The sequence below is a fragment of the Sturnira hondurensis genome, unplaced genomic scaffold (assembly GCF_014824575.4).
Source record: "Sturnira hondurensis isolate 20B ecotype Veracruz unplaced genomic scaffold, ASM1482457v3 Scaffold0010128, whole genome shotgun sequence".
NCBI classification, from domain to species: domain Eukaryota; kingdom Metazoa; phylum Chordata; class Mammalia; order Chiroptera; family Phyllostomidae; genus Sturnira; species Sturnira hondurensis.
This window is the reverse complement of record NW_028082759.1, coordinates 26,610,816-26,624,775: the sequence shown is the minus strand read 5'-3', so window position 1 is coordinate 26,624,775 and position 13,960 is coordinate 26,610,816. Positions and strand designations below refer to the sequence as shown.

Sequence of the window (13,960 nt, the reverse complement as noted above, 5' to 3'; positions counted from 1 at the left end):
GGGGGGGATGATGGTGGGAGGGGTGTTGCAGGGCAGAGGGGAATAAAGGGGAGAAAAACAACTGTAATAGCATAATCAATAAAATACATTAAAAACAAAAACAAAAAGGTCCCAAACAGTCTTTCCTCCTTTCTTGCAATCAGTCTGATTTAATTAGCCAATGCCACCATAAAAATCAAAGCCATTGCCGTTCATAAACAAGAGCTGTGTTATCAGAAGGATCAGAGTTATCTGCTGCCCCCAGGACTCGGGCCTGTTGCATTTGACCTTCAGCCCAGCCAGCCCGAACACATGCATTGTGGGACCTGAAGCATGAAGTCCAGAAGAGGAGACAGTGAGGGAGTTGATCTTGCTGGTTTTCTACGGAGGGGAATTGCTTGCAAAAGCTCCGTCTTTTGCATGGATCAGCTGTACCTTTTCTGTTTTTTTAATTGCAGAAGTTAATGGTGTGGCTTAGAAATGTAATAATTATGGCATGAAATTTGGCATTTAGGACATATTATATTACATCTATTTATATTTAAGCCATTTTAAACATTTCGTCATCATGGACAGTCTTGGGTCCCATAACAAAAACAATTTCTATTTTAAGTGTACGGGAACTGACACACAGAAGAATGAATGGACTCATAAAGCCATGTCCTGAGTGAGTAGTAGTGAAGGAATTTGAGGATTTTTGTGGTCCCTCCCCCCCCCGTCCTTCCTATTTTTCTTTCTTTCATATTAGGCCCAGTTTTAACCTTCTTTGCAAACTGAAGAGTTGCAAGGATTTCAGTGAAATATCTGTGTGTCTAATGTTCTTACCCATTAAACTTTAACCAGTTTTGATGTGACGAGAATGGAATCCGGATTTTGGGTTCTTGGATGAGAAGGAAAGGCAGTAATAAAAAGTGAAAGTTTGATGAGAAGGACTGGGAGATTGTTAGTCATATCTGTGTTTTGTTCAAAAAAGGAAAAAAAGGGACAGATGAGTTTAGGGTTACTGATGTTTGGTAATTATCTGATTCTTTCCTCCAGTAGTTCATATACATAGATGGAGATTTAAAGTTTTTCATTTCAGCAAATGTTTCTTGTGTGACCTGGGCCCCTTTGTCAACCTCCGTGCATTTGGGAGTTTTCCGTGTCTGGTCCAGTGTTAAACTGGACATTTCCCAAGAGAAGGAAAGACTCCCACGGGTTATGCCTTGGACTTTTGTTATCAGTTACTCGGGAATTTCTGTTCCAAGGAGACTACTAAACCTAACTCTGTTATTTATTTTTACTAAAACACATAATTCCATTGGAAAGCTAACACACTCAGTTTTAAATGAAGAAGTTGTTTTCAATGAGGAAGTGAGAAATGAAAATGTGCTCAGTGCCCGGAGGGAAGGATGCTGGGAAGTAGGTGTGCTTTTCATCGGCAGACCGACCGACGGGGTGGACCGTGAAATGCCACATTGGACAACTAACTTGAGGGGTTCTGTTTACTCCGGCTCCAAATTACCTAAATGAGAAGGAACATTAATGCCGGCCCAGGTAATGCACACCACACCGTTGTCATGGAGACGTTTTGGCTGTTGGCCACGCTTGTATTTCTAGCTCCTGAAATAGTTCTTGACACGTAAGAGGCAACTGATAGCATCTTGTTGAATGAATAAATAATAAACGCAGGACAATAGGCTGAGAACTTGCACATGGTCTGCGTTTTCTTTGCATTAAGTACCATTTAGTTTATTTCTCTTGAGAACAGAGAAGCTTGCTGTATTTGCTGTAGATAAGGAATCTGACGATTCCTTGCTGTGGTAGGAGTTCTGGCAGTGTAAATGACACATTTTTAGAGGATGCCCCAGCCACGTGATACAGGTCATACCTGCCCTTTTCTGGATATTCTCATGTCCTCGATCAAGTGCAAGCTCCCTTAACAAATAACATGATTTCTTGAATCTCAGAGCAACGTGATAGGAAAGAAGCATGTAGAGTAGAGAGCTGACATATTTGACCATCACTGTCTACCAGAACTTCCGTAGGTGGAGCGAGATCTGACCTCAAACCTTCTCTGTTGCCTTGGGCCATAGCGATGATTTCCTGTGGGGCGGGGGGCGGGGGAGGACGTGCACTCAGGGAGGAGGGGGCGAAGCCCAATTTTCAGTCCAGTTCTGCCTGAAGATTTCGAAATCCTTGCACTTGGCTGCATGTGGTTTCTTTCAGTTTAGCTTCTTGGAGTTGTTGGCATTCGCGGTTCCCAGATTCTTGCTGTGGTTAAACTCAGTGGCTGCTTTCCATCCCGGCGTTGCCTGGCTTCCTTCGTGCCTTCTGACACCCCAGAGCTCCTTGAAGGTCCCACCTGAGAGTCTCTCGTCACTTGGTTTTCACTCTGCCCTGCTCTTCTACCTCTGACCATGTTTTGGGGGTTTCATTAAATTTATAGACTCTTTGGGGGAGGGGGGAAGTGACCTTGTGCCTATATGGAGTCTTCCTGTTTGTAAGCATACAAAGCTCTCCTTTTATGTCTTATAAAATGACTTAAAATACATTTTTATAACTTTCTTCAAAGAAGTACCTTTAGTTATTATCCCCAGTGGTTTCTTTTTAAAACGTAGTCACATATTATAACCATTTCTTGTGGGTTTCGGAAATTCCATTGATTTTAATATACAAGATGGGGCAAAAGTATGTTTACAGTTGTGAGTACATGAAACAGAGTTTATTCCTATATTATTACTTATTAATTGTATTATTTTTCATATGAACAATTAAACCTTTTACCCCATCCTATATTCTTAAAGCAAGCAACCTTGCTGAATTAGTCATTCGCTTCAATTTTGACTTTTAACAACTTTTAATTTTAGAAAAATTTAAGACACAGAGAGAAGTTGCAAAGGTTTTGTTTGCAGAGAGCTCCCCAGTCCCTCCGCTCGCTTTCCCTAAGGTTAGCTTCTTACATAAGTGGCAATTTGTTTTGGCACTTTGGTAAAAACTAAAAAAAAAGGAAACTGCTGTATTACTGTTAACTACAGACTTTGTTTGGATTTCACCACTCTTTCCACCAATGCCCCTTTTCTATCCCGGGATCCAGTCCAGAACGTCCTGTGGCATTTGGTGTCTTGATTTTGAATGTAGAAAACTGTACCGTCTGCAGAGAGTAACGGTTTTGTCCATTAGTTTCCAAATCCACATGTGCGAGTGTGCCTGTGTGCGAGTGTGCACAGCTCTCAGGTGTGCACACACACCCCTGCCCACACGGGTGTGGGCTGACCACCTCTCCCAGGCTTTGAGACCCCCATAAATGTTGGTGCTCCCGAGAGTCCTCACTTCGCCCGGGAATATGTGTCGGCTGCACACTCTCCAGTGGTTGTGTGCCTCCCTGCTGGGGTGGGGCACCCCCGGGTGCCTGAGGCGGTCTGTTTGCTGTGACCTCCACGTCTCCTTTTCTAGCGTAGAGCCTGTTTTTCAGCTCCAGTTCCTGTTTTCTGGAAATTTCTGTGTGGACTTTTCAGACTTCCAGTGCGTCTTCCTGGGCCACATCTTGTCTTGTCTTGGCCAATTTGTCCCTCCTCCTGGGTCCCCTGTCTCAGTAGCGTCCCAGTTATTAGAGAGAAACCTGGACTCATTCTGCACCCCTCCCTCCCACCTCCCTGCATTGGGACAGTTCCGCTCCCTCTTGGAACCCATGGACGCCATTTGCATAGCCGTGGTTAATACGGCACACACTTGGCATTGCATTCTCAATTGTTTAACAATTCTGACAGTGCCAACATCACATTTTTATCATAAAAGATGCACGCGCTCAACCAGGAAAAAACTTCAATGTCAAGTGTATGAAAGTAAAATATTATTCTTGTTTCACCACTTTAAAATTACTGTCAACACTTTGGGGTTATTTTTGACTAATCTGTATGTATTCAAGCATATGATTTTACGTAGTATTCCCACTGCTCTTACTTTGGGCTTAATTTTCTCTTCTTTTTCTAGTTCTTAAGGTAGACACTTAGATTTTCATAAATTTTTTGCTTTTCATGTATCAACATCGAAAGCTATAACTTTCCATGTAGGCATGTTGAGTTTTCATTATCAGATAATTAGAATTATTTTCTTCTGTTCTTTGTGGTTTTTTATCTGTGTTTTATTTAGAAATGTATTGCTTAATCTCCAAATATTTGGGGGATTTTCTAGATATCTTATTGTTACCAATTTCTAACATACTCTATATGATTTCTGTCCTTTTAAATGTTTTGAGATGAGGTTTATGACTGGCCGTCATTTGCTTTGGGGAGTACCCCTCGTGTCCATTCTGCAGACACTGGGTGTAATGCTCTTGTTGACTGGACATACCCACAGCTGAGCATGAAACTGGACCCCCACATCACACGTAAAAACTAGTTCAGTGGATCAAAACTGCATGGTGGATGGGGTAGATAGGAAGCTGGATGAGAAAATATGGGTGTATCTCAATCTTCATGACCTCGGTCAGGCAGAACTTCCTTAGATAGGACCCCACAGGCACAACCAGTGAAAGGACAAGTTGGTAAAATTGCATCTCCTGAGAATTAAAATGTTTATGCTTCAAAGGACAACAATAAGAAAGTAAAACGACAACCCACAGGATGGGAAAATATGTGCAAATCAGATACCTGGTTAGATATTTGTGTCTAGAACACATAAAGAACTCTGAAAACCTAATGATAAAAAGGCAAATAGCCTAATAAAAATGAGCCAATCATTGGAATAGGTATTTTTCTCAAGACGATACACAAATAGCCAATAAGGACAGGAAAAGATGCTCAGTAATACCTGTCAGAAAAATGCAAATAAGAGCCATCGAATATCACTTCACACTGAATTAGGATGGCTGTAAAGAAAACACACACACACATACACACAGGCTAAAGCAAGCCTGGAGGGGGAGAAATTGGGACCCAAAATGTAAAATTTGGAAAACAGGCTGATGAAAGGCAGAGTTACCCCGTGACCCAGCAATTCCACTTTTCGGTATACTCATCGTAGACCCAAGAGAACTGAAAACACGTGTCTGTGCAGAATCTCTGTGAGAAGGTTCTCGGCAGCATAATTTGTAATAGCCCCAAACTGGAAACGACCCAAAGGTCCACGAACTGACGGGTCAGTCATGCATGGTCTGTCTAGTTGATGGAATATTATTTGGCAGCAAAAAGGGAATGAAGCATTGGTACATGCTACAACATGGGTGGACCGTATGCTAAGTGGAAGCAGCCAGTCCTGGGAGGCCACAGATTGTATGACCCTCTTATGCGAAATGTCCAGAGTGGGCAAGTCTGCAGAGACAGGAAGTAGATTCGTGGGAGTCTGGGGCTGGGGATGGCAGTATAATGGGCGTGAGAGGTGATGGCTGCAGGCTATGGGATGAAGAGAGTGTTCTGGAATTAGTTGTGGTGATGGTCACACAACTTGTGGATGTACTAAAAATCATCAAATGAATGTACGCCTTAAAGGAATTGTATCGGATGTGAATGATATCTCAAATTGTTAAAAAAAAAAAGCCGGGAGCACCAACAATTCAGGACAAGGGCCCTTGATATTTCTTGGCACCATAGTGACTTTGGAGGGAGGAGGTCTCAGCTGAAGGTCATTGATTGGAGCGATTGAAGAGGGAAATAAGCTTTGGATGGGTGTTAAGAGGAGAACAAAGTCTCAGGTGAATGAAACCTACCTGATCTAAGATTTTAAAAAGGTCGAGCTGGTTGATAATGTTACTCACATAGTCCTCATTCTTATTGATTTGTTTATTCTGTGTTTTGGGCTCCAGTTACTTTAGAATTCCAGCACTAGGTGCTCCACACTTAAGGTTGTTCTGTGTCCCCGATGTATGTACCCCTCTCGCCACGACACGGCCGTTACCCTTAGTTACACCACTTGCCCTGTCCACGCCTTTGATGCCAAACCAGCTTGCTAACACTTAGGGCGTGCAATTTATTTCTTTCCCCACATTTTTACGTTCAATTTGCCTGGATGTTTGTATCTAAAGTGCTTTTTTAAAAAAAAAATTGTTGATTTTTTTTGAGAGCGAGAGAGGGAAACATCGATTTGTTGTTCCACTTATTGATGTATTCATGGGTTGGTTCTGTGTGTGCCCTGACTGTGGATTGAACCCACAGCTTGGTGTAGTGGGACGATGCTCTAACCACCCGAGCTGCCCCTCTGCCCAGGGCCAAAACGTGTTCCTTGCAATCAGCATGGCTGTGTCGTAAATGTATTTGTCCCAGAGCCCACTTTTTATGTGACCTCTGTTAGCCCAGACCATTAGTGGTGGGGGGGAGGGGAGCTGTTCTAGGCAGGAGGATGCAAAAATAGGAATGTGTAGGAAGAACAAAATTTTAACTTCCTTTTTATTCGAGTTAATTAGATGATTTGTCTATGGGCATCATCGTTATACTCATGTAATATCTATTCTTTCCCTACAATCTGCTTAAAATTCATAATACAGTATAATAGACCAGCCTATTCAGAAAATTATTTTCTATAGTGTATGAGCAAATTAAGCATAGACATTTTGTTTTTCACTGGATAGATATTTGCAAAAAAAATCTATACATCACATTCCCTCCATAAAGGAAGATAAATGCATTGGTATTGGATTGATAGGGAAGCTACAATATTGAAACTCAAGGGAATACAAACCAAAAGATAATAGTGAGCAATTAGATTAGATTTTATTTATGGAGAATTGGTTAGAAATAACCTTTAGAGAGTTTAAACTTAGACTTAGGTTGTGGCATGGAAATTCTCACAAGTGGTTTACATTTTAATGTGCTCTTAAATTTATGTACACTTAAAAAATAAGCAGTAATACAGCCAGGAGGAGGCAAACTGCATATCAAAGGGGGAACTTTCTCCACACTGTCCTTCCTCTTAGCTCACTGACCCTGCACTGAGAATGGGGTCAGGAGCGCCCCCCTCCAGTGGACCTGCCTCTCACTCTCATGGCATCCTCATGCATCCCTGTCCCACGCCACACCCCCCAGTCTCCCGGAGCGGACCCCCAGCTTGCTCAGGGGTCCCCCATCTTTGCATTGCCTGAATGTGGCAATGGCCCCTTTCCATGAGGCTGCAAAGCTCACTTTTCGCATTGCTTCCAGTCAAGCTGCAGCTCCAAGCAGAGGAGAGAGGGGTCGTGTCTATCAAAGGAGTGTGTGCCAACCGCTACCTTGCCATGAAGGAGGACGGCCGCTTGCTGGCTTCCGTAAGTAACGCTTTCTGGGTTTGTGGCTTTCTCCTTCGTTGGCTCTTCTGCTGTTCATGTTCTGGTGTTGGTTTCTATTAAATCTTAATTAAGGGTTTGCAAGTGGTGCATGTATTTAATACCCATGCGCACCCTATGACACGTGGAGTGCTAGGGTCCTTGTGTCACAGGGAGGAAAACCGAGTTCTGAGGGAGGGACAAAGCAAGCAGGTGAGCTCAGCCTCCTTGAGGCAGCGCCCCAAGGAGGCCGGACGCCAGGAAGCCTTGACCCTGAGCCCAACCACCAGCTCACTGCGGTTCACTGCATTCTCCACAAAGCTGTTAAACGACGGTTTGGTTTCGTTGCTTTAAACCCAGCATTGTGCGTCGTTTGCAGATGAGCAGCTTCTTCCCGCAGATGCACTGTACAAACCCTTGCACTGCGGAACGCTGCCCGAGAATGTGGGCTCTGATCCCAGGTGCAAACGCTGGGTCTGATTAGCCGTGTGATCTCGGGCAAGTTATTCTGAGATAGTTCCCTCACTTGTAAAATACAAACACTAATCTTATCTCATCGTTTTCGTGAAGACTAAATTAGACAATTTATACTGAGTGCCAAAATCAGGGTCTCATACTTAATGGGTTCTGAATTGTTACTTCCTAGGGGATGGAGTTGAGGTGGCCAGGACCAGCGGAGACAGACAGGGCAAGCAGGAGAGGACGAAGCCCGCCAACAGTGGGACAGAGAGGCCGAGTGAGGGGCGAGCGCCTGAGATGGGTCATGTATTTAGGAGTGTAGCAGGGGGGAAGCCAGAAGTGGCTGCTGGGTTTCTGGTGGGCCAGAGAAGGTAGGCGAGAAAGGGGGAAGAGAACCAGAGCGAGTTCTGGGAAAGGGCGATGGAGGTGCAGGTGGAGACCTCTCTGGGCGGGGTTGCCAGTGAGAAGCTCGGGAGGGGATGCCGTGCGTAGCCGGCAGCCCAGGTCTGGAGCTCAGAGGAGAGGTCCACACTGACTCAAGGCTTTGGTGTCGCCAGCATCGAGTGACAGTTACGTCAGGGGGCGGACGATGTTCTAGGTGAAAAATAGCTCTCCAAGATTGACTGCTTGGGACGTTCACTTCTTCCAGTGTTCTTGTCTCTTTTTTCTACCAGTCTGTTGTCAACTCAAGGGGTGATGTCATACGTTGGGGCCCCACCAAAGTAGCATTTTAAACATTTCCAGGACTGTGAATCAATGGGCAATTTGGGATGACCTTACCCTTGTAGGGAGAGGAAGAGGAGTTTAGCTCTGCTCGTCTCACCTCCGGATGTGACAAACGGCAGGTGGTGTGAGTCACTCTGGCTCCTGCGATGGTGCTGGCTTGGCTGCTGTCCGACCGTGCAGGCGGCGGAGGGAGGGAGGAGGCGCTGGCCTGTCGTAACCAATACGGACCCCCAGCCAGATGGCATGAAAGCTCTAGTTTCCGTTAATCCAGCTCAGTGCGTGGCTTGAGAGTGCTGCCCTGTGGTTTTCCACTTGTTGAGACTGAGAACCAGTGACCCGCTGAGGATGGCCGCCTGGCCGCCACTGGTGGGGTCGCTTCTGTCGAGAACGCAATTTGGAGTGTAGGTACCTCTGTAGTCATCAAAAGTGATGCAAACGGAAGAAACGCTCCTTCCAAGTGCGTCTCTGACACTCCGGGGGTCCTTAAAAGAGGAGGTGCATTTAAGGCGATGGGCCTGGGAACTTACGGAATTCTCTGCAAGTTAGGGCGCGAGAATTCGGACCTCTCCTCTCGGTAAACAGGCATCAAGCTTCCCCAACCGTGGGTTCTGTGCCATCGGAAGCAGCTAGGGCTCTAAAATAAATGTTTGCTATGCAGGACCTTTTGCAAGGTTAAGGTCGTGGCATTCAATTTCAACCGAAATGCATCTGTCTCCTTGGATGCGTGCTAACTCTTCCCAACACAGCAGTTCTCCCTCGAGTCAATGCAGTAACAGTGGATTTGGCAATGCCCAGGAATTTATCACACACCCCTCTGTAGGGCCGAAGCTACAGCTGTTCCACACCCAGGGGACATTCAGGGTTCATCAGTTTGCTCGGGGCAGCGGCATCAGCCGGTTCCCGCTGCCGTCACTGGATCACCACCATTAACCCTAACCCCACCGCTCCACTGGGTGGCCCACTGCCATGCCTTTCCAGCAGCGATCCTGTCCCCTTCTGCTAGTCCGGGGGCCGTGGCAGTCTTCAATGAGAAAGTCTCACACCCCAACCCAACGGGGTGCCGTTGGTGGCCCGGGAATGGGCACCTTTCTCTCGGAGTCGGGCCCAGAGGCATCGAGCTGTCACCGATAGAGACTGTTGGTTTCAGTCCAGTGCTGGGACCTGTAGCCATCATCTGGGGTGCAGAAGCTCCTTGTAACCTGGAGGAGCGGCGGTTGTGAACTTGCACTTGCCAGAAGCATGCTTCTTCCCACTCCACCTGTCTGCCCAGCACCCTGCCAGGCTGCTGCGCTGGGCGTTGCATTTCCCCCTGTGCGGGATTGACCCGGCTGACATTCCGGTTCCCCTCAGAAAGAGCGCACTCTGCAGGCATAAACCGTCCTGGTTTCTAAGTCACGTCAGAGAGATGGCTGCCGGCTGAGAGCAGGAGAAAAAGACTAAGTTGCACCCTTTTCTCTCCAGTGCCTGTATGTAGTAATGGTATGACTGTGCCTTCAGGCTGAGGATTCTCACTGTTGGAAAACACTTCTCAACGGTCTCCTCCCCTCCCGCTGCCCCTTTGAAGCTAGGAAATACAAAAGCCGTATTTGGAGGCAGAGGTGGGGCAGTTCTCTGATACACAGCAGACCGCTGCCTCCATCCACAGCAGGGCAAATTCTGTTGCCATGAGCAACGGAAGTCCAGAACAAATATTAGGATTTCTGATTTCTTAAGTGTTTACCGAATTTGTAGATTTTTTAAAGAAACTGCCTATAATGAGTTTATTACAGTTTTAAGTTTAAATCACCAAACAACCACACTGTTAGCATCGAAATAAAAAATCTGCCTGGACTTTATCTGCTAGAAAGTTCCACGTTGTTTTCTGCAAAATGCCACAGTGATAGCTGAGCAAAATATTTTAGTGAGGATTTGAGTGTGTGTGACCTGTTTTGATCCATAATAGTGAAATATGAAAAATTGTTTATATTTGAGGATACATATTTCATGACTATAAAAGTAAAATACTTTTTTTAAACTATAGACTAACTTTCTTACTCAGGAGCCTTTACTATGAAACCCACCCACAAAGCGGAATGGGGAAACTCGAGTTCGGAGGGCTCCGTGACCCAGACTGACAGCATGTGCTGAACAAATTTGTCGGGAAAAGGTGACCGTTAGAGAGGAACGCAGACCATTTTTAAGAGAGAAAATAGGATTGAATGCAGAGATTATTGCCTAATAAGAATTATTGCTTCTTTTAGAAGCCAGTCTGATTTAAAATGTTACATACATTTTATATATATACCTTTTTTACAGGATTAAGATCAGAATTCCTTTTAGCTTTTCGCAATCTGTGTGTTTGAGTTTGTTCTAGAACAGTCAGCACTGATGCTAACATCGTGTCTGTTTGTAATTCTCAGAAGTGGTGTAAGCAAAAGCATTTTTGGATTCATGTTAAGCAAACTCCCTCCTAGGCCAAAACTGCAAAATCAGAGTACTGTAAAAGAACAAACGATCCAAAACACAGAGCATGGGGAATGGCTGTAAGGTTCAGATCTAATGTTTAGCAGCTGGCGAGGCTGCGAAGCCAACGGCACAGGGAGAGGAGACGGAGATGGAGGCAGGGAGAGTTGGGGTTACCCCAGCCCCCCTGTGTCCCGGCTGCCTGCCTTGGAGGGAAGTCACTATACACAGTTCTCCCGTAAGGGAAGCGGGGTTCTGCTCCAACTCCTTGGGGGTGGGGCATCATATACATAAATTATTCGGGATTCTCTCATGGGAGAAATTCGTCTATTCTGCATTTAATCATCCGGTGATTTCTATCAGTGTATCCTCATGGATATTTATTTCAGACTTTGGTTCCTCTATTGGAAAAAGGCTTTAGGAAGCAAGATTTGGGTGCTGGGTGCACTTGTGGCCCCCGAGGTGTGTTTGCTCCCGGGCCCTCGCCTGGCAGAGCACCGAACACAGGCATCTACTCACCTGAGGATGCCCGTAATGTATTGCGATGACCGTGAGGCCATATGGACGTATCCTGCTCTAAGCCACTGGTCTCACGTGAATCACTTCAGCTGCCCCCCTTGCTGGTCTGTAACCTCCAACAGTGAGAAACCTGGTCTCCCCCCATTTCACTGGGTGAGTTTTCAGTACGTATTAATTCCTCACATCACTTCATTTTCTTTTTGAAATTTCAAAGTAAATTAAATATCTAGTAAAAAAAAAACCCAAGCCAAATGATTTGAAATGTTGAGTATGCTTTTTCAAATTCTCTTTGATTCTTCCCCCGTCAGTCACCCCTACAAGGGTCAGACTTGCAACACCACCTTTAAAATCAGCAGCGGTGTCCCTGCTGCCCGCCGACGGCCAGGGCCCCATGCAGGACGCCGGGCCGGGCCCTGCGGGGCACCTTCGGGGAGGTCTCGAGGGCGCCCCACGGCCACTGCGCAGCAGGCCTGTGTCATCCCAGACATCCTCACTCCCTTCCTTGTTTGGAGTCCACACCTTTTGGAGCTGAGCGTCACCTGCCTGCACACACTTTCTCGCATCCCTTATTCACTGGCACCTCTCAGCGTGCAGTTCTGTGCATCGTGAGCAGAGGGACGGAAGGCTAAGCGACGCGCCTGTCGCCAGGACCCGCTCACCACATGCACCTCCCGTCCGTCCCCCCACCCCACCCCCGGCTCCGTGTCATTTGGTGAGAAGTCGTCGTACCAGAGCTCACACCTCAGTGCCGTCCTTGACCCCTCCGTTTCTCTCACATCGCATCTCCAGTCTGCCACAAAGCCGCTCTATTAGAAGTGCATGCGGACGCAGACAGCTCTGGCCATCTGAGTCCCCACCCTGCTGCCCGTCATTCCGAGCCTGCCCTTGACTGGTTTCCCTGCCTCTGCCCTTGCCCCGGTGTGACCTGGGAAAACGTCAGGTCGTGCCCTGTAGCTGCTCAGAATCCACAGTGGTTCCATTGCTCGGTGTTTACCCTGAATGTCCTAGGTCTTCTCCTCCCTGACCATGTGCCTGACCCCTCCCCTGCCGCCCCTCAAGCTGGAGGCCTGATCCTGCTCCCGGGGTGTGGGCACTGGCTGTCCCCTCTCTCTGCCTGGGGGCTCTGCCCTCCTAGGTGGATGGTTAATGCCTTCACCTCTGAGTATTTGCTCAAACGTCACTTCCTCAGGGCAGCCTCCCGTGATTAAGCCATTGAGAATTGTAACCCTGTCCCCATCCCAACCCCTCTCACTGTTACCCTTCCACAGGATTGCTTCCATTTCCGCATGCAAGTCACTCAGTGTTGCACCTGGCGCGGCCCCACCTGCTGGAACTGGTGGTGCAAAGACACGCTCCCCATTCGGTGCTGTCCATAGACCAGTCCCAGTGCCCAGAAGACAGAAACACACGACCAACAAATATGTGTAGTATTTGAACTGTGTGCTTTCTATAGCTTAAAATTATTTTTCAGTGGAAACAAGCCAAACTAGAGGGAAATTTACTTTGATGAAAAGGTGTGAGATAGATACGTGGGCAAACGACACCCACAATCTGAAGTAAGGAAGGGCGTCGGGCTTTAGATTCCTCGTGTGATAACGAGTTTACGATGACGATGCCACAGGATCCTTGTGATATTGACAGAAATGGATGTGCAGGCGGCCGTCAGCAGCTGTGAATGAAGGGCTTTCCTGCTCCCGAGCTGCACAGAATGAGCCTGGAGCGAGGTGCACGTTGCCACCGGCCTTGGAAGTTGCTTACCCGCTTCCACTGTGACGTCAGTGCCCCAAAGACCCCCTTTTCCCTGAGGTTTGCAGCGGTGGGCAGTGAAGCACTGGGGAGCGGAAGACTGCGTGAACACGTCTGTGTGGGTTGACGGCACTTCTGCTGCGTCGGTCTTTAACAGAGACACTGAGCTCGCAGCCACAGAACACGGTCTGTAAACTGAGAAGGGAGAAGGTTGAACTTGGGCTTACATGGCGCTGTCAAACGCCTGCTTTTCTTGACAGCCGAGTTTGGCCCTGGGACCCATTTGAAAAAGTACGGTGGTTTGTTGTCAAGTGCGTAGCGAGTGGTTGTTTAGTAAACTTACGGGTCTGGACGTTGGGCACAGAAGCGTGCTTTCCTCCCATCCATGCTGTTTCGGTAAAGGCGCCTCGGTGGGAACAGCCTGTGGGTTCCATGACGTAGTGTTCCCTGAATCCCTGGGACTGGGTCTTTTCTCTGAAATCACAGGGACTGGCAGAGAAGGCAAGTGTGCTGGCATGGGGCACTCCCATAGGCCAAGCACTGTAAGGCATGCCAGCTGGCAGGGCGGGGTGCCCGGCACACCAAAACTGAGCGTACTGGTGTCCCGAGGCCCGAGGGTGGAGGGTTGGGTTGCTCTCCTCTGGGGAGCCAGCCCCTGTCTCGAGGTGCTGCCTTCCACGTTAACTGCATGACTGCCACGGCCTTTCCTGTCACTCTTCCCTCCTCCCACTGCCACTCCTGGTCTCAAAGCTAGAACAGGCGAAGGGGGAGATCTTATCGGTGGTGCCCAACTGACAGAGGACCACGAGCTGACTGCAGTCAGCACAGAAGCGTGGCACTTTGCTCCAAAGGCGCAGTGGAAGTGTGGCGCGCCGG

At 47.4% G+C, this 13,960-nt stretch overlaps 1 protein-coding gene across 1 annotated transcript in view; it reads left to right on the top strand.

Annotated features, from left to right (window-relative positions):
- FGF2 (fibroblast growth factor 2) overlaps positions 1 to 13,960 on the top strand; it is a 39,473-nt gene that overhangs the window by 21,044 nt on the left and 4,469 nt on the right. The window contains 1 exon segment of the mRNA XM_037058760.1: positions 7,092 to 7,195. Coding sequence (XP_036914655.1) covers positions 7,092 to 7,195 — 104 coding nt within the window.